The sequence below is a fragment of the Neolamprologus multifasciatus genome, chromosome 4 (genome assembly GCF_963576455.1).
Source record: "Neolamprologus multifasciatus chromosome 4, fNeoMul1.2, whole genome shotgun sequence".
Taxonomy (NCBI): domain Eukaryota; kingdom Metazoa; phylum Chordata; class Actinopteri; order Cichliformes; family Cichlidae; genus Neolamprologus; species Neolamprologus multifasciatus.
Genome location: NC_140442.1, coordinates 4,984,078 through 5,004,288, shown reverse-complemented (window position 1 = coordinate 5,004,288; position 20,211 = coordinate 4,984,078). Strand labels below are relative to the sequence as shown.

The 20,211-nt window shown below is 39.7% G+C and overlaps 1 protein-coding gene across 3 annotated transcripts in view; it reads right to left on the bottom strand.

Annotated features, from left to right (window-relative positions):
• The window catches only part of med25 (mediator complex subunit 25), a 36,673-nt gene that overhangs the window by 15,992 nt on the left and 470 nt on the right, over positions 1-20,211 (bottom strand). For all 3 annotated transcript variants that reach the window (XM_085156731.1, XM_085156733.1, XM_085156732.1), the window contains exons 2-15: positions 18,618-18,767; positions 18,491-18,536; positions 18,138-18,262; positions 17,946-18,044; positions 16,979-17,099; positions 16,677-16,833; positions 14,500-14,624; positions 14,279-14,351; positions 13,812-14,044; positions 10,940-11,032; positions 6,714-6,799; positions 6,568-6,625; positions 6,369-6,476; positions 5,599-5,775 (exon numbers count right to left, since the gene is read on the bottom strand). In XM_085156731.1, coding sequence (XP_085012857.1) covers positions 5,599-5,775; positions 6,369-6,476; positions 6,568-6,625; positions 6,714-6,799; positions 10,940-11,032; positions 13,812-14,044; positions 14,279-14,351; positions 14,500-14,624; positions 16,677-16,833; positions 16,979-17,099; positions 17,946-18,044; positions 18,138-18,262; positions 18,491-18,536; positions 18,618-18,763 — 1,647 coding nt within the window. In that variant the 5' untranslated portion in view covers positions 18,764-18,767. The remainder of the gene's footprint in view (positions 1-5,598; positions 5,776-6,368; positions 6,477-6,567; positions 6,626-6,713; positions 6,800-10,939; positions 11,033-13,811; positions 14,045-14,278; positions 14,352-14,499; positions 14,625-16,676; positions 16,834-16,978; positions 17,100-17,945; positions 18,045-18,137; positions 18,263-18,490; positions 18,537-18,617; positions 18,768-20,211) is intronic.

The following is a 20,211-nucleotide window of genomic DNA, read 5'->3' as shown; positions in this document are numbered from 1 at the left end:
AGTCATGATTTAACTGTTGTTTTAATAAAAAGCAACTGTGCGAAAGAGGTGGAAAATCAACACCATAGCTCAACAGTGTTTCAATATCAGAATCTGACATTGTTTCAATGTCAGGTTTCAACATTGATTCAACATCAAAACCTGACGTTGTTTCAACATTAAAAAAGGGTGCAAGAGTGACGTTAGGTCAACGTCACACTTCAACGTTGGTTCAATGACGTCGCCTGATATTGACTCAACGTTGTTTCAATGTTTCCTTGCTATCTGGGTAAGTTCTTAAAAAAAAGAACTTACTTCCAGATGTTTCTTTAGATTTGAGGTCGATTCTTTTGACTGCTGGTTCTGTTGTGCTGGCTTCGGGTCCATTGTGTAACTGACGCCACCAAAATTAACAGGACCCTTACATTAGAGCTTTTTATTTCGTGTTTTGGCAATGCGTGTAATTACCAAAATTTGAGAGGGGATAGCCTCACATATGAAACAGGAAAAGACCGCCCTGCAATCCATTTCAACAAACTGCATACTACTAGTCAACTGTAACAGTATACAGTTCCTCATATTTTGTATACGTAACGCCAGTACATGTATTCCATTACTCCACAACACATACTACTCCTCAACTAGAGCTGGGCGATATCGAGTTTTTAAAAAATATCGATATTTTTATACGAGATATAAGATGTGACAATATCCTTTATATCGATATAGTCTATGTTGAGTTATAACTATACTTGTGGAGCCGCAAGTTTGCCTCTCTTTCGTCCACTTTTGTCTTTACGCAACATTACTCGGCCTCGCCCCTCCTTCACTGAACACAAATCCCCCTCCTCCCCCATCGCTTCACCTGCAGGAAGCGACAAGATGGACACGGCAAATCTCCGTTAACGAGTTACTGCGCATCGCCCCGTGCGTGGGGCTGGACGCCGTCAACGTGTTAGCTAGCTAACCACGCTAACGAGCTAACCACGCTAACGCCATGCAGCCCAGAGGCGCTGCACAGCCTAAAATCCTTTCATTTTCTCAAAAGTTGACAGCGCGCCTTATGTATGAATTCTGGTTGTGCTTGATGGCCGCGAACCGATTTTATGTGGTACACAGCGCTCAGCAATCTGTCAAAAAATGTTTTAGTACGACTTTGGTAAGCTACGGTGCTGCACCGGTTGATGGATTGTCAGAGCATTACGGCGACCGAGGAGCCTCGCGGAGTGATACGTACTGTGCTTCAACGTAATATTACCCTACTGTGTATAAGGACCATAAATGGCACCTGTTAAGAGACGTGGTTACGAAGAGGATTTCAAACTCAATGCTGTCAGTCACACAGTAGAAGTTGGGAACAGAGCAGCTGTGAAATCTGTCTTTGTTACTATGCTCTGCATCTTTTAGTTTACATTTTGACTGCACAATTGTGAGCTTTTTGTTATGCACAAAAACAACATTGTTTTCTTTTATTTATGGAGCATTATTATTTAATAAATGCTCATAATTTATTTTTGAGTAAATTTTATGTACATCTATGCTCTATGTTAATAAAAGTGCCTGTGTGACATCTGGGATACAGCTTTGACTAAGAACTCTTTTTGTTCTTACTTTATGGCTTAAAAAAAAAATATCGAGATATATATCTTATATCGCCGTCCAGGTAAAAAAATATCGAGATATGAATTTTGGGTCATATCGCCCAGCCCTATCCTCAACCCTCTAATATTTAGAACACATACACTTACTGCCTCCTCCCCCTTTACAAGTCTCAAAAAGCAGAAAAACAGCTACACTCAGTAACGGCAGTAATGCCTCCAACAGTGGAGGATCTTTTCTTTTAAAATATGAATACAAATTATGAGTTCATACCACCACTGAATCTTATGTGGTAAACATAATTATCCCTGCCACACACACACAGTTGTGATATCAGTCAGCAGCTGCACAGTGTCTCCTCCTCCTCTCTGGTGCTGGCAGTTTGATAACTACAGAAGAGCCAGAAAAAGAGGTTTTAGAAATTCTTTTTTTCTAATTTACCAACTAATCTCAAGATCATGTTGCCTGTCCTCTTTGTTTTCAGATAGTCTCAATAACAGACATGAGAAGTGCTTGATTCCTAAAAATCATCCCAAAAAACAAAACAAAACACATGTGCAAAGTGTTTTTAATGAACGAGTTTAACAGGAGCAAAAACCTCAGTGAAATGAAGGTGCAGGAGTTTACAAATTAAAACAAATTAATTTTTTCACTGACGTGAACAGGTGACGCATGCACGTTTAAGCAAGTTAGTTCCACAAGCTTAAGAAACAAAAGCAGCCTGATATCAGACGTAACAAACACTTCATTGCACTCTGACTGTCGTGTCTGGAGCCAAGCAAACACAACAGAACAGAAGAGGAAATTGTGCTTATATATATTCACTGGCCAATTTATTAGTTACAACTTGCTAGCACTGGGTTGGACCCCGTTTTGCCTTCAGAATTGCTTTAATTCTTTGCGGCACAAATTCAACGAGGTGCTTGAAAATATTCTGATTTTGCTGCATATCGACAGCTTCACGGCATCACACAGTTGCTGCAGATTCGTCAGCTGCACATTCGTGATATGAATCTCCCAATCCACCAAATCCCAAAGGGACTCTTCGGGATTGATTTCTGCTGACTGTGGAGGCCATTTAAGCACAGTAAACCGACTGCAATGTTTGCTGGAAGCAGCCATCAGAAGATGGGTGCAGTGTGGTCACAAAAGGATGGACACGGTCAGCAACAGGTATCATCATGTGTTGCTAAACAACACTAAACTGGCACTGAGAGGTGCAAAGTGTGCCAAGAAAATATCCCCTACACCAGTACGCCACCACCACATACCTGAGTGGTTAACACAAGGCAGGATAGAGCCATGCTTTCATCTTATTTTGTGCCAAATTTCAACCCTTCCACACAGACTTCAAAGCACAACTTGACTAATTAGAGCAGGCAATGTTTTTCCAGTCCAGTGGTTCCCTGCTCTTAGCTGACGGGACTTGGTGTGGTCTTCTGCTGCTGCTGCAGTAGACCACCTGCTTCAAGGTTCTCTCTGTTCTGCCTACAGATAAGCTTTTCAGTATGTTACCGTTCCAGTCGTATCAGCTTGAAGCACTCTGCTCATTCTCCTCTCACCTTTGAGATCACCAAGGTATTTTCACCCAGTGAACTTCCACTCGCTGGATATTTTCTTTTTCTGACCATTCTCTCAGCAGTTTCTGAAATACCCTGACCACACCATGTAGTACCAACAATCATGCCACATACAGTCACTTGCATCACCTTTCTTCTCCATTCTGATGCTCCGTTTGAACGTCAGCAGGTTGTCCTGACCAGTGTTGGTCAAGTTACTTGAAAAAAAGTAATCAGTAACCAATTACTGATTACTTCCCCCAAAAAGTAATCCCGTTACTTTACGGATTACTTATTTTCAAAAGTAATTACTTAGTTACTTTTTAAAAACACGATTTACAACCTGAATAGGTGATAAAGTGATAGATCTTTCAGCCCAATTCTACTTTTTCTGCATAATCCATCATACAAAATGTAATCAAATGGAAAAGTCTCTTTTTAAAACTTGTTTTAATCTTTTAACTTTATGCATCAAGCAAAAATTTAATTATATGCAACATTCTCTGACTGGAAGAAATTTGTTTAATATTTAAACCTATTTTCTGCACATTCCAGCACATAAAATATATATTTTTGTGTGTTTACACTCAGTCTTTCAAATAGATGCAAGTAAAACACAGCAGAAAATAAATAAAGTCAAAGACTCAGCGGTCCTTTTGCTCTATTTTCACCTGTAAAGCATGAGTAGGGTAGGCGGAGGGTTACCCTGGTGCAGGTGTGCCGCAGCAGTCAGTGGAAGAATCCGCGAGTTTCTCTGTGAATTTCCCATTACGTCGTAGCTACTCGGTGCTTGTTTGGAAGTTTAGGGGTTTTTTTCGCTGTAAAAAGAAGTTTTCTTCCCACGCACAACGGACACTAATGTTTTTGCCAAACTTAAAGTAAGGTCAGTACTTCCACGCTTTAAACGCTGCATGCTCATACTCTCTCCCGCACTCGATTATATTATCCATTGTTGCTCTGCACACAGCTGTTTTCACGAACGGCGCACTTGCTTACGTCACTGTCATGAGACATTCTCGCCCAAAAAAAAAAAAAAAAAAAAAAAAAAAAAAAAAAAAAAAAAACACACCACGGTTTTAGTAACGCAGCGTTCCTACGGGAAGGTAACGTAATCTAATTACCGTTTTTGCAATAGTAATCCCTTACTTTACTCGTTACTTGAAAAAGTAATCGGATTACAGTAACGCGTTACTGCCCATCTCTGGTCCTGACTGTGCCTACATGCATAAATGCACCGAGTTGTTGCAATCTGGTTGGCTGATTAGACATTTGCATTAACAAGCAGTTGAACATGAGTACCTATTAAATTGGCCGGTGAGTGTCTGTTGACTCAGCAGGGCTAATATTAAATGAGGAAAGTGGATAATTTTCCGTCATTGTTAGAAAAAAACAACAAAGAAAGGGAAACATTTGAATGTGCTATTTATAGGCTATTATGCAATAGCGTTAGTGGTCTGGCCCACTCAAGATTAAATTGGACTGCTTGTGGCCCGTGAGCTAAAATGTGCTGGGTACACCTGAATTAAATGAAAGCTGGAAAAATTTGGACTATTATTCCTGAATACAAACTTATTCCTGAGTTTGTATTCATGGTCCCATATAAGTGCATTATTTGCTGTCAGATTTAAGCATACCTCCAAACTCCATTTAGAAGAAGAAAAAAAAAAAAAAAAAAACCTAAATCAATATATGAAATTCAGCTGTTTGGTCTTTGCTTACCATGCTGGTTCAGTTTTGAGTGTTTCACTCTTAATAATTGATACCCAACAATGGTTTTCCCCTCTGTGACTTTGATTTAATATAAATATTTGATGTTAAAGAGAAATATTTAATATTTGAAACTGAGTTTACAAGAGCTTTAAACTACTAAGAGACTAACAAAGTCAGAGCCAAATTCTGACAACCCCAAAAATACTTGGAAACAAACAAAGGTGTGATAGTTTCATCACACACACACACACACAATCTCAGAGCTGAGTGAAGCACTTAAATTAGGGGCAATTAAACCCTTAATATTTGATGTTTTAGCCAGTTATTAATCATTAACGTGAAATAAACAATTAAAAAGCAGTAACTGTGCATTATCCCAGCATTTTGAAATAAACACAGCGCCGATTACTGCAGAGGCCATTGTGTTGTGGTTGAAGCAAATTCGACATAAAGAGCTTTTATGCTTTGCACCTATATTTGCCTTCAGTTAAGCAGCGATAATGAGGTGGGAGTGCAACAGTCAGCTAATGTTGCAGGAGGTAATGCCTGTAGTCGAGTGGCTGCTGTGAAGATACCAGGCTCACTAAATGAAATGTCAACAACAATGCAACTTAACGCCTTAAACAATGCACCTCAATTCCCTGTCCAATCTCTAAAATACCTCCTCATTATCACCTGCTTTTGGTCTCCCCGCTGCACATGTTTTCTACCACGCTGAAACCTTCTTCCCACAAACTCCACCTCCACTCACCGCTCTGTGCTGCTGGACCTGCTTGTGGCTGGTGATGACCTGCCGGATGCCGTTGACGAAGCCACTCTGGTCGTTGGGGATGAGGCCCATGAATATTCTCTTCTTGGATGAGTAAAGCAGCATCAGCACCCGCACTTCACAGGGCGAGGTAGTGTGGGGGAAGTGGACGCAGCCAGCCTGCAGAGGGTCACAGGGCAGATTAAGACCCTGACATGGGACACTGTTGTAATTATGTGATGGGCTCCGGCTTGGGGACATAACCTTCTCCTAAGCTCCTTTGCCCAATCAAACATGCCAGTTTTATAAAGTGAATGCAAATGATATTAATTCACACTGTTCTTTCCCTGGGCTGCAAATCAAATTTAGGCAAAGAGGCAGAGCTCAGCTGGACCGAATGCCATTAATGCCTCCGCTATTTCTCAAAGGTACGAGCAGATTAAAAATAAACCACACTAACAAAAGTCCTATCATTATGCTACCCCTTTGGAAAAGGATCACAACTAAAAGCTTTTTTCTTTTGTTTAAACTGATGACAAATAATGTTTTAAATGATGTTGAGCTTTAAAAGAAAGAGCGGCCTAGAACCCCCTCTAGAGTCTTCACCATAAAACTGCAACACAGGTTCACGCTCAGTCCATCTACTGGGTTGAGGTGGAACCTGCACTCATGCAAAATAAATCGAGGTATGTTGAATGATGGACAAGAGCGGGGACAAGCAGAGGACACACATTCCAGGTTCAGAGGAAGGCAGAGGGAGCTCGAAAACTTACAAAACCATTGGCCATAATGCGGTACAGGCCTTTCAGCGACTCCACGTCTTTGTTCGTGAAGAGAAACTGAACCATCCGAGAGTTTCTGAAGAGGTGACCTAAGGTTGTCTATGGAGAGAGCAGGCGAGATATGCATCATTCATAAAGGCGTCACTGTTGCACATAAACAAAAGAAAACAGTATAAACACACGGTCTCACCAGCAACTGCTGTGGAATTAGCTGCATAATGAGCTTCTGTGGCCACTGGTCTGTGTTTCTGTTAAGAGACAAACGCACAGAGTCACGGCGTGAACAAAAGCCATTTCACCACTTTTAACGTCCAGGGTGTCTGATGAGCTACTCACAGATTTTCTCCCGGGTTGACGTGCACCTGACATGGCAGGGATCGCGTCAGCTTGGTGGCCGAATCCATGGATGAGGCTTTAGGTTTCTGCATGGGTTAACATAGAGGGGCGTGTGTGAGACAAAAAGAAGAACTCATCTAGAAGGGCACAGAAAACATTACTTAAAGCTCACAGAAAGCTTATTCCAAGAGATACCACGGCCGACTCTCTTAAACCAAAATTCAAATACAGAGTAGGCAGACTGGATTTAGCTAAACTGAAAGTTCTTGTGGCTGAGCACATTATGTATTAAGTTTAGTGTGCACACGCAGAACAAAGAAATCAGTAAGAGTGCAGAGAACAAATATATTTTTAACACTTTCATATAAGAATTCGCACCTCTAGCCCAACTTCAAAATAGACCTGATGGTGTGTTCTTACTGTCCCTGAGAAAACAACTGAAAAAGCCCAAGTTCAGCCTGCAGAGTGGACAAGATTTTTACTTTCACAAATAATTAAAGGGAACTGGGAATTTTCTATTTTGGTCTGCATTTTAAGCCTGGGAAGAAGTGCATAGTTGCAGCCAGTTTATGGGGTTCATTGTCGATAAAGCTGTTACAATATTAAATGTTCACTATACAGCTATGATGGTGAAAATAATTCATACCAACTAGAACAGCTTTTGAAATCTGGGAAAAGAAATGAGTGAACAATAACATAATTTTATAAGTCACATGAACTTTTCATCTTAATTATTGTGGTCTTTTGCAAATGAAATACACTCAAAAAAGCCCTTAAAGAAAACCTAAAACGCTCAGCACATTATTATTCTTGCACTCAGCCAAAGTAGCTTTGCAAGATTCAGTTCAAAATCATTCTTATTTATCGTTTTCTGGGCTTTCAACCTAACAGATGATTCTCTATATTAAAAAAGCAGCTCTTTCCCTTCTGTTTAAGACAGCTTTTTTCTGATTGCCTGCCACTTAAAAATACAAGGTCTGAACAGCAGATAGGTGGGACACCATATGAGGAATATCCACTCTCTCTGACATCATACAAAAAATAAGGAAAAACATAATATACTCCCTTTAAGCACTCAAAGGCTAGTGCCACTGAGTTCTATATTTAGACAGAAAGAACAGATCTCTCTAAAAACAATCACTAAAGGCCAGAAGAAAAAAAAAAAGGAAAAAAAATGTATATTTGATTTGTGTGTGAACTGTGCCTTAACTCAGCGGTCCCCAACCCCCGGGCCTCGGACCGGTACCGGTCCGTGAGTCGTTTGGTACCAGGCCGCGAGAGTTGAGGCTCAGGTGTGAAATGTATCGTTTTCAGCATTATTTTGTTATCGTTAACTCTGTTTTTCTGGGTCTTTTCACGTGTGTTATGAATAAATTCTCTTTTTTCAGTACCAGTACTAGTTTTATTTTGTTGTATTTATCCGCGACACCTTAAAGGCCGGTCCATGAAAATAATGTCGGGCATAAACCGGTCCGTGGCGCAAAAAAGGTTGGAGACCGCTGCCTTAAATAACAGATTTTTCACCAGAGTCAGATCACTCAATTCTGAGTTTCAGACAGTCTGATACTGAGCATTTAGAGCGGTCTGAAGCAGAGCTCCAGGCTCACCAGGATTACGTGTACATATGCTGACCTCATTATTGAAACCATGCATTCAATGCTGCAATACAGCATAAAGTTAACCATAACTGTGCAAATTAAACAGACAGTTATGGTGCTGGAACATTTGCAGTATTATCACGTGTGTTACTACTAATAAATCATTAAATTCATTAATTAAAATATCAGGTATTGTTAACACCAGAAAATCGGAACACTGTAAAATTTAGAAAAGTGACTGTTATGCAACTCTTTACTTATCAGCACACTCAACTCTCCATAATTTCCAAAATATTCAGAGAGCCCAAAGATGTTACTTGGAGAAAAATGACTGACTGCAGTTCATAGGGCCCTAGTCAGTTGTTTTGTAGGCTTAAATACCTCACAGCTTATTCAGTTTGAGCAATGAACTCCCAAAAGAGTGTGCTTTGGAGTGGCACCGTTCCTATTTGGTGAGTAATGTTGCCGTTTTGGATGTGTTTGACCATCCAACATTCAATTTACACCAGAATGCTCTGTTGGGTATCTGGGATTTCAAGTTGGCCTGGGAGCAATTGGAGAATATTGCTGAGGAAAAGGATCTGTGGGCTACCCTGCTCAAGCCTCTGCCAGTGACCTCAATCAGAAAAAGCAATTTAAAGAAATGGATGGACTTTTAAGACCTAAACAAATTGTCAAGAATTAAAAGGAGAGGGGCGCTCTCGCCAAGCACATCGATGCAGCAATCCCACTGGGAACACTGCCAGCACTCGTCTTCAGCGCATCAATACAAGATCAATGGTTAATCTATCACATATTAGTCAGGTCTACTATAGACCATTACAAATGTGTTGTGCTGCAGACAAATGGGTTATTTATCTCCAGGGCTTGCTAAGGTGGAGAAGAAAAGGAGCCAGGAATGTGGACAGTAACAAAACAATCTAATCTGCTTTAAATTAGAGGTGGATTTAAAAAGTGTGTCAGTAAACCACGGTGGAAACCGCAAACACGCCACGTTTTAGACGAGAAAAGCTTTCATAGAATAACAGATTGAAATTCAGCCAAAAACAGAACATACCATATTGATAACACTGTACTCCGAGCAAGCGCCATCCAAGTGTGCTGGCAGTCCTTGAGAGTTTTTAATCAACAGCCATTTCTCCAAATGAGATTTAGTGTCTGCATTGTAATTGTTCTCAACATTACAGATTGTGCCACAGAAGAATCACTTACAGAGCTGAAAGCCTGATGACTTAACTGCAGTAGGAGGCAGCAGATTAAGAGCAATGTTTCATGCTTCTAATTCGTCCACTCAGATCATTTGTGACGGTTTGTATTTTCATAGACAAGATTTAGCTTCTCCAGAGCTTCTTCATTCTTATTCCTGTCCGTTTAACCGACTTGAATAATCTTGACAAACAGAAGACGGGGGCTGGAGTCGATGCGGGGAAATTGATCCGAGTCTGTCCACTAAACACAAACACTGGAAGACCTCATGAGTGTCGCATAAAAGGCATTAACATCCATTTTCCTGGCTCAGCAATGCAACTGTAAACTGAATCGATTTGACCTTGGGCAAAAACCAATAGAAGTAGCACGATAAAATGATGTGCAATTAATCAAGCTGTACAATAATCAATGGCAGGTGGTTATTAAGACTTACTGCTGTGATAGGTCCTAGACAGCGGTAGGGCAAGTCTCAGACTGTGCTGGTTTTTATTCTAATCTAATACAGGCTGATTTACAGCAGGGACATCTAATTCACTTATCCTGAAGATAGTTTCAAAAAAATACTTATCAATTACAAAAGGACAGAAAATATAAAGCTGAGTCTAGGAGCCAGTTAGCTTAGCATTAGGAATAGAAACACAAGGAACCAGGTAACTTGTCTGTAGCCCCTCTGAAGCTTGCAAAGACAAAACTTTTTAGATAACAACATACAAATTTTGCACATTAAATAAATGCAACATAATGTACAGCCCCTCTGTCTAAACCAAGACATCCAAGGTTCTTTTTTTAAGACAGCTCTCTTCTGATTGGCTCCTTCCTACAAACAGAGGGTTTGTGCATGAGATGTGAGGAACATCTTCTCTCACTGACTTACAGAGTCAAAGGCAGTGTTAGGTAAAGTAATGCATTAGATTACCCTCCAGCTAAACTAAGCAACACACGTTAGTATAGCATTTGAAGTAATCAGTTATTTACTTTGTTTTTCCAACCTGTAACTCTTCAATATCTTTCCGGATTTTCCCTCAATTCGTTTCTTTTTGCTGTGACAAAAAGAAAACATTTCTGTTTTCCTCAGACTCCTTTGCAGCTGCTGCAGCACACTAATAAAAAGTATCAGACTTTCAGTGTTTACTAAAGTATCGGTCAGCTGCTAAAAAGCTCTATTTCACATTTTAAAGGAACATCTGCAAGCTGACTGGTAAATGGAGCTCCACAGTGTACTGGTGGTGAGGCCCACTGAGGAGGAGAATGGTTAGTATTAGCAGTTTTCCCAGACCTCTTTTGTCTGAACTCTGATGACTTAAGCGATTCTTTCCTTGATGGTTTTACTTTCTGATCACCAGGCTCTCAATAAAAGTAAGACATCCATTTATTTCCCATCGAATGAACATTAACTCAAAATCAAAGAATCTGTTTTACCTCTTGCCACTCAAGAACACCAGTCCAGGCCACTACTTTATTGGTGACACCTTGTCCTTGTGGAATTGGGTTTGGATTGACTTGACTTCCAGGCTGTAAGGAAATTAGAGGACGCTATCAATACAACACTTTTCCAGGAATAAAGAATTACTTCCCAATTCATGGGAAAAGTAATTATTTCAATAGTAAGACATAATTCTTTAGAGCTGATCAAACTACATTATTAGATGTACGATTTGACTCATTTTAGACAATTGAATCTGTTAAAAAAGGAACAGGAATAAATGAATTGGAAAACGAGGGGGGGAAAAAACGCTACCCACAATGATCTTCTAGAGAATAGAGACTCTTATCTGGTTTTGATCTGATAGTAGTAGCATTTAAAATTCATTTTGATATTAGGCTTCAGACAGAGTGCTGGTCTGAAAACTCAGATCAAGGCTGCTGCTTGCAGAGCATCACCAAGTCCTGAGTCTTTCTAAGTGAAGCAGCGCTAGTTACATGTGAGAATATCAGTATGACTTCATCTTTGATAGCGTTTACAGGGGTGAAAACAGCAAATTAAACCTATGATAACCCAATGTTTTTTTGGCCAACTTGTGAGTATATTTGACCCACAGAGGCTGATGCTCCAACCATTCAATTAGACAGAGCTGAAACTGCTGATTAAGGAAGCAATAAATCTGTGTTGGGATAATTGGATGGGTTTCCCCCCACCCCACAAAGATCAATTAGCCTTTTCACAAAATAAACCTGGATTAGGAAACACAATATACCACTGGATCATGGAATGAAAATGAACTTCTGTATGCAGAGTACTGTATATGTCTTCAGCATTAGTCCAACTGTTTTTTCCCCTTTTCTTTTCTCTGGGTTTGAACAAAATGTGTAAACAGAACAGAAAAATAAAGGCATGAATGTGACTTAGGTGTACAAAGGCTACGTTCACACTCCAGGCGAAAGCGCATCAAATCCAACTTTTTTTTTTTTACCCTATCCGACCCATATCCGATCATGGTGTGACAGTGTGAACGGCACAAATCCGATATTTTCAAATCCGATCTGGGTCACTTTCGTATGTGGTACTGAATCCGATACACATCTGATGTTTTAGAAAGCGACTGCTGTTTGAACGGTCATGTCGCATTAAATCCGTCTTTTACGTCACTGACACAAGACAGACGCCAATTATCAGCGCCCGAGAAGACATGGTGAACGCTTCCTGGCCATCCAGTGTAGATGTCAGTGAAACTGTTGGGAAGACAACGTTGGAGAAACGTGAACATTTTATTTGTACTGTATAATCTGCAGATTCTGACAGAAATCTGCAGCTATCTTTTGAAGCACCGCTCCTCTAAAACAGCAATAAGGATAATTATTAGGCCAAATGTAAATAACAAAATAACTTTATAACTTCAAGCAAAATTGGGAAACGTAAAGTCCGAAACAAGTCTTCATATTAAGGGTCATTAGTCAAACAATACTGTTTGCTCTGGGTCTAAACAGAGCGCGTTGTGTGTAACGTCTTCTTTTGCACATGCGGGCCGCTTTGAGGGTTCACACTAGAGCGCGTTTGCTGTCGCATTTTATTTGTAGTGTGAACAAGCAGACAAAAGAAAAAAAAAAAAAAAAAATCGGATTAAGAAGCATTAAGACCTGCAGTGTGAATGCAGCCAAAAACACCGCTGCAATTAATCTGATGAAAGCGTTTTGCAATGTGCAGCTGTCAGGACAAGTCAGCATTGGAAATAGGAATATATATGCTTGGAGGCCAATGTTTCCAGTGTACTGGACAACATGGAAGTAGTTCTTTAGTTACATGATATCACGATTGATCGCTAATATCCCCTATATAGAAAAACACTTCTTGTTTTCAGTAGGCATGTGTGCGACTATACGACTAATTGTCACTACTCAGCACCAGACTTACTACTCATTTAATCCAAGTCTTGCTAAGATTTTAAATGTGAAATACCAGTAAATTGTTGTGTCCTAAATGTTATGCAGATATCTTATTGCACCATTATTGTTAGTTCTTTTAAAGGTGAAAGAATGAGCTCATGGATACAAGTGGAAAAAATTCGCTTTCTCCAAAGGGCAGATGGGCTTTCCCTTAAGAGTATGGTAAGGAGTTGAGTCGTTTAGGAGGGGCTCAGAGTAGAGCCGCCACTCCTCTACATTGAAAGGAGTCAGCTGACGTAGTCCTGGATATAAAGTTGTCCGGCCAGGCATGTTCTACTGGCAGGAGGCCCCAGGTTGGGCCCAGGACACATTAGAGAGATTATATCTCTTGGCTGGACTCGATGTTTCCTGGATAAGCTGGAGGAAATGGCTAGCGAGAGGGGCTGCTGCCCTGCAACCCAGACCCAAATAAGTAAATTGCTAGATGGTTTATTGTTTTGCTATTTTAGATTTTAAATTATATTGAAGAGGTTGTCATGAATTTTAGAGCAGCATGCATCATGTTCCACACTTTTCAGTCGCAGTTTATTCATTTTTTTGGATGTTAATTTGTCACCTTTTAATAATACATGAACGTCTTGTAACATGTTTTCATATCCTATCTAATATCGGTTTATTTTAAGTGTTTTTCTTCCTCATTGTCTGAAGTATAATGAGTTTGTCATCGGTGGTCACCGAGTCTGTCTGAGCTACCAGCTTGATCTCTGCAGCTTTGGTTTTTCCAGGGACACATTACAGAGCTACGGTTCGTCTAATCTAACTCTTAGCAACACAAGAAATACTAACAGTTTCCCAAATGTAAAAATAATGCATTTATTGCTTTGTTTGCAAATTCCTGTATTTTTAACCCCTAAAAGGGGGTTAGAAGTCGAAAAAGGTGAAACAGAAATGCTACAGAGACAGAAATTACCATAGCGGGCGCTGCAGATGGTTGCGTGGTTGGATTTCCAGAGGGTTGTGGCTGCTGAGGGAGTGGCTGCGGCGGCTGGCTGGGCACTGGCTGTCCTGGGGGTGGGACTGGCTGCTGATTGGGAGTAACTGGTTGGATTGGCGTATTTACCGTACTCACTGTTGATAAGCTCGGCTGAATGGGCTTGACTACAGGGTGACTGGGAAATTGAGGCCCTTGGCCCATTCCTGGGACTGAAGGAAGGAAAGAAGGCATAAAAAGACAAGACGGACAAAAAAAAAAAAAAAAGAAAAAAAAAAAGAAAAAAAAAAAGCATAAATCGGAACAATATCATATATAAATATGCTGTAGGGTTAAACACCAAGGCATAATCACACATGGTCTATGTAAACACAGACACGCTGCAAGTAAAAGCTTGGCTAGTATAAATTGTTCACAAAGACCCAAAGAGCCCTCTGGTAACTCACAGCGACTCTTCTGGTTGTTGGCTGCCTCCATGACCATCTGTGCAGCCACCTGAGCGGCAGTCAGAGGCGTATTCTGTCAGCGGGCAGATTAAAGGAAGACAATGCTTGGTAAAAGTTTTAAGGGAAGAAACATAAGCACTGCTGTCTGAAACTGAGCCAAAAGCAGGCAGCACGAATTAGTCTCCAGCCAGCTTTACACTATATGGCTGCTTGCCCATTACCTGATAAGGAGGGGTTGTGTTTATTGGTGGAGGGGGCTGTGGAGTTCCAACAACAGGCTGACTACTAGCCAGCACCGGAGGAGGGATGACAGGTTTGTGCGGCCCGGGTCCCCCACCTGCAGAAACTAGAGAGACGGGGAGATAAGCTCATAGACTGTACATAAAAGATGGCTGCAGCCATCGGGACATCACCCATTGTTTAGTGAAGTCCAGTTGAAAAGGTACAAGCGTTTTTTTTTTGTTCTGTTTTGCACTTCTGACAACTGGAAGCATGACATGTATTTATGACTCTGATCACAGAGATGTGTCGGAGTAACCTTGAACAGTAGCTAAGTCTTTAGAAATTCCTTTAAGAATTACAAATAAAGAAGAGCTCAGAGTGAAATAAAAATCTTATATAAATGGATGATTCATAAACTGATGTACAAAGTCAGTCATGTTTCAGTAATTTTAAAATTAGACAGAAATAACCAGAAGAAATGGAGAATGCAGTTTTTAAAAGATGATGTCATCTATTAGGGGGAAAAAGCTATTCAAACCTGGCTCTGAGTGAAAAACTAAACTTAATAACTGGTTGTGGCACCCTTGGCAGGAAGATCTGAAATCAATTTGTGATAAATGTAGATTTTTTTAAATTTATTTATTTATTTATTTTTTAATTCAGCAGCATGGGAGCCATGCTAAAGCATTTCTGATGGATTTAAGTCTAGACTTCAACTAGGCCACTCCAGAAACTTCATTTAGCACCGTTTTTTTTTTTTAGCCATTCAGTAGCAGAGTGACTGGTGTATTTTAATGCATGCTCAATCATCGAGGTAAGGAAAACTCAGAAAGTTCATTCTGTTCATCTCAATTTAGTGGGAACTTCTTGAGTTACGCTAACAGCAGGTATCCCCAAACTTCTAAATGGTACAGTTGCATTATGACAAAAACTAGCACCATTGATGGGTTGTGAGCTCAGTTTCGTGATTGTTAATATGCAAGTTGTCATCAGCATGGACAATGGCGATGACAGGTGAGGTGTTTCACATTATTTTCTGCTGCATAACCTTCAGGGTACAAACTGATAGTCAGACGTTCTCCTTCACGATTTTCAGGAAGAGAGCAGAATTCATAGTTCCTCAAATTTTGCAAGTTATCCTGGTCCTGAAGCAGCATCATACTACCACCACCACGTTTGACTGTTGGTATGAGGTTCCTTTTATGAAATGCCATGTTAGTTTTATGCCAGTTGTATTCCACAGAATATTTTTCCTAAAACTCTTGGGGTTCATCAAGACATTTCTTAGCAAACGTGAGATGAGCCTTTGTGCTCTATTTGGTCAGCATTGGTTTTCACCTTACAAATATCCCATTTTGCCACGTCTCTCTTTTTGTTGAATCATAAGTGTAGCCACGACCGTAACTGAGGCAAGTCGAGCCTGCAATTCTTTAGATGTTGTTTTGGGTCCTTTTGTAACCTCCTAGATAAGTCGTTCATGCTCTCTTGGAGTAATTTTTGTAGGCTGGCCACTCCTGGTTATGATCACCACTGTTTTTTTAATTTGTGGATAATGGCTCGCAACATGGTTCACCAGAGTCTAGGCCTGGGTTTGGCCAATAAAAGTGAACTCAGCTTTCAAAAAAATGTGATTACTCACAGTTAATTCATGACTTAACAAGGGAGGAAATAACTTTTTTTCCCACATAAGGTCAGGTAGGTTTGGATAACTTTTCTTCCCTTAATAAATGAAATCCTCATTCTAAAACTGCATTTTGCTTTGATCATCTTTGACCAATATTAAAAATGTTTTGAAAAGGTGAAACAGGTAAATGTGACAAATATGTTAAAAACAAGGAGGCAAATTGTTTTTTCACAGCATTGTCTACTCGCATATTAAACATCAACCTCCAGGGCTAAAAATGTCAAAGTGCCAAAACTACAGTTCCAACCAAGCGGACAACTTAGCAGTCCATTCTCAAATCTAAATAAGAACAATTCCTCCACCCGAAAACCTGCATGATGGCACCCAATGTGTAAAAGCTAAGGCTTTAACATGAGTCCAAATACCTTTACATATCCCTGTGTATCAAAGAAGACTGAAAATTCATCAAGGCTTATTGTTCCACAACATATCTTTAGAATAAAAGCAAAAAACAAACATGTGCTACAAGTGGACGAGGCATAGTTTTCTCACCAGGAAGCGAGATGCCTCTGACTAGGACCATGTGGAAGGGATCTTGACTGTAGTCAGGAAGAGATTCAACTGCCCCCCCTACTGGTGACGCACGTTCAAACAAAGCCCTTAGAGGGGGCAGTTTCCGAGGAGCCACAACAGAGAAATGAATTCCTCTCTAAAAAAAAAAAAAAAACAAAAAACAACAGATATATATCAAGGTTAATACTATGATTACATCTAACCCAGTAAAAATAACCTTCACCAAAAAAGCCAGCCTGTCCTCCAAGTATCTACTGAGGACAAAATCTGTGTTTACTTACATCTCTGATGATTTTGACCAGGCTGTCTGCTGTGCAGCCGGTGTAGCTGACACTCTCCACAGCAGGAAGCAGGTAAGGAGGGGAATTACACAGCAGCACGCACACTTTGTGGGTCTGACCTCTGCAGCAGCACACAGAAAGAGGGAGAGACAAAAGCTTAGATTTTCATCACTACTAAGCCAATTCAAAGAAGAAAACGGGCGTTGTTGTAATCGTTTTTCTTTTTACTTGAATTTCATGAGATATTAGAAACTTCTTAAAGATGATTTTAGCAAGAAGACCCAGTTATTTTGGGGATAAAGGAAGACTTTTATTATAACGATTCAATCATGGTTTTGCCTCTTAAAGAGAACCTATTATATACTTTTCCTTTACCATTAATTTGGTGAATGTTCATCTATATTACCAAAGTTACATATGGTCAAAGTTTTGAAAATGAGGTCAGTTTATGTGAGTGTAATTTGTGTGAGGTGAAAGCTCAGATTTCAAAACTGATCTAAACACTCAAATTCAATTTTTTCTATTTTTGTCTCATAATAATGTTAATAACAGCAGACATCCTTAATATATTCATCATAGACACTGAGAGCAACGAGGCCCCACCCATTTGCCATTTTAAGCAGGTATTTCAAAGAGGGAGCCAATCAGAGAAAACTGGTTAAAATTACAGGGAATGATGCTAAAACATGTCGTTTCAGAAAGAAGATGAACTGACGGGATCAAATATAAGAAAAATAAGGATTATTGAACTGAGAGGTAGCAGCTAAAACAGCTTGTTTGAACTTGCTATTCTAAAAAAGCTACTCTGGTAGGCCCAATACAAACATGGAGCTGGAAAAGAGAAGAATGTTCTTTTAAGCGAGTGCCAAAATTAGCTTCTCACTGCTTTTTACTAAGTTACCTTGGATGAAAAGATTCTGCCTCTAGGTTTGTTTTATCAATGAAGAAAACACAAATACAGGCTTACATCTGCTCCCTCATTTTCTTAAAGTCATCGAAAAGCTGCAAGGCCACAGAAAGTCCCTCTGCAATTAGACTGCAGCTTTCTGCTCCACCTCCCATAAACCTGTGTGGAAAAAAAGTGTGATTTTCTATGATTTCTCTTCATGATTTGAACAAAGGGGCAGTTTAAAAGGTGTAATAGGGAAATCATTTTTACTGGATGTTGTCGATCCAGGAGACAAATTCGAAGGCTGAGCTGGTTGGCGCGTGACACTGGACATATGACTCCGGAGCGCAGTCTACTGTGTTGAAGACCACAAGGCCATACTGTGTGCCCCCGTACTAGAAAAAAAATAAAATAGTAATAATAAATTAACAGAATTCAAAAAACATATTCGAATTTCAGCAAACAGTGACAGGGAATGCAAGCTAAAGCATTAAAAGCAGAGATTAGACCGTCTACAGTGTACCTTGCCTCTTGCCCTATGTCAGCTGGGAAAGGTTTTAGCCCAACCTTAAGTTGGATAAGCGGTTAAAAAGATAGAACACAGGAATTACAGCAACACTCACATCTCCACCAAAATCTGTTTCTGCTGGAGGCCCTCCATTAAAATACCTGTGGTGAATGAAATAAAATTAATTCGTGGCTACGTGACATTAATGAGTTAGGAAACAATGAGTAGCTTTAGATACTTACTCAATAGCTGGAAGTATGTAATTTTTTCTTAAAGATTCAAAGTATGGTCCAAGGTTCGCTGTCCCTTCAATGACAAACACCACATCAGCCACCTGGTTGGGCCCAGGTTTACTGGATGGCTCCATGAGTGCCGAACCTGCCACCATAGATCTAGATACAGAGGAGAAGGTTATCATAGTTTAAAAAAAGAAACAAAAAACAAATTTAGGTGTGAAAAATATTTCTTGGTTAAAAATAATAAAATAAATGTAGTCTGACTGATTTCTTCAACACCAGCATTAGCAGGATTTGGTACATATAACTCTAAGCCTCTTACCTACCTTTCTATTTGAATGCATTTCTGATATTCTTAAATCTTGATTCAATAAATATAATTCACAATATAATCATAAAAAGCTATAATTGACATTGAAAATGACAAAACAATTCTAAAAATCACTTTTGTTAAAACTTGGATGAAAGGCCCTTGTGGTCTAAGGAGCTTGGAAAGAAAAGCATCTGGACTTCAGATCTGAGACTCTCCACCATTTGACCCTAGAACTGAAGAAGCTTCTCAGATGAGAGGTGAAACCTGCTCAAGCAACTTAAAGTCCAGATGCTTTTCTTTCCAAGTTCCTTAGACTACGATGACCTGGATGACTGAGAACCTTCACAGACAAATGCCCTTGTGGTATTTATGGCATCTATTATGATCTACTACTACACTGAGAAGACAGACACATTGGGCTACAATTTAAACCCCTATTCAAAAGTCAGGACAACAGTATCAACAAAGTTGTGCTTGCTTATTTTCCTTTAAAACTAAAGCAAAAACATGTTAATTCACTGCACATTTCATATATATTCATTTAAAAAGCATTACATTTTAATATTGTCTTCTTATTATCAGAAGTACTATCTTTAGTGTCTTGATGCATGCTGAATCATCCAGGTAAGTAAATCCCAAAAAGTTGATTCTGTTCATCTGGACGTAGCGTTTTCAGTGGGAGAAACATTTCGTCACTCATCAAAGTGACTTCTTCAGTCACAGCTCATGTTGTGTTTGTCATTGAAGAGACAGCGAACCTTGTACCATAACTTTGAATCTTTAAGAAAAAAATATATACTTCCAGCTATTGAGTAAGTATCTGAAGCTACCCATGGCTTAAACAGTACAGTACTGACCCCACAAACCAATAGTCACCAGTGGTGTTAGTTTTAGTCAATATGCAAATGCACTTTTTATAACCTGTGACGAAACGTTTCTCGAACTGACAAGGCAAAGTCCATATGAAGAGCTTCAACTTTTTGGGATACCACCTTTAGCGTTACCTTGTTTAATTTCCTGTTTGATTTCTTACCTTAATTCGAGCTCGATTATCTACGTTATTTGCTTTTTTGCGTTTCTGTTTTGTCAGGTACACAAGTAAATCACTCTGAGCTGAAACACCCCAATGTAAGATAGTGATTTCAGGGACATCCAGCAGCTACAGTACGATGGAAGCATTCGACTTCACCTCTGTGAAGCTGTAACAGTTTTATATTCTTTCTCAAAGAAAAACAAAAACAGCTCTTGTATTTTTCAGTGTAGCACACTTGCGAGAAATGTTTTCTT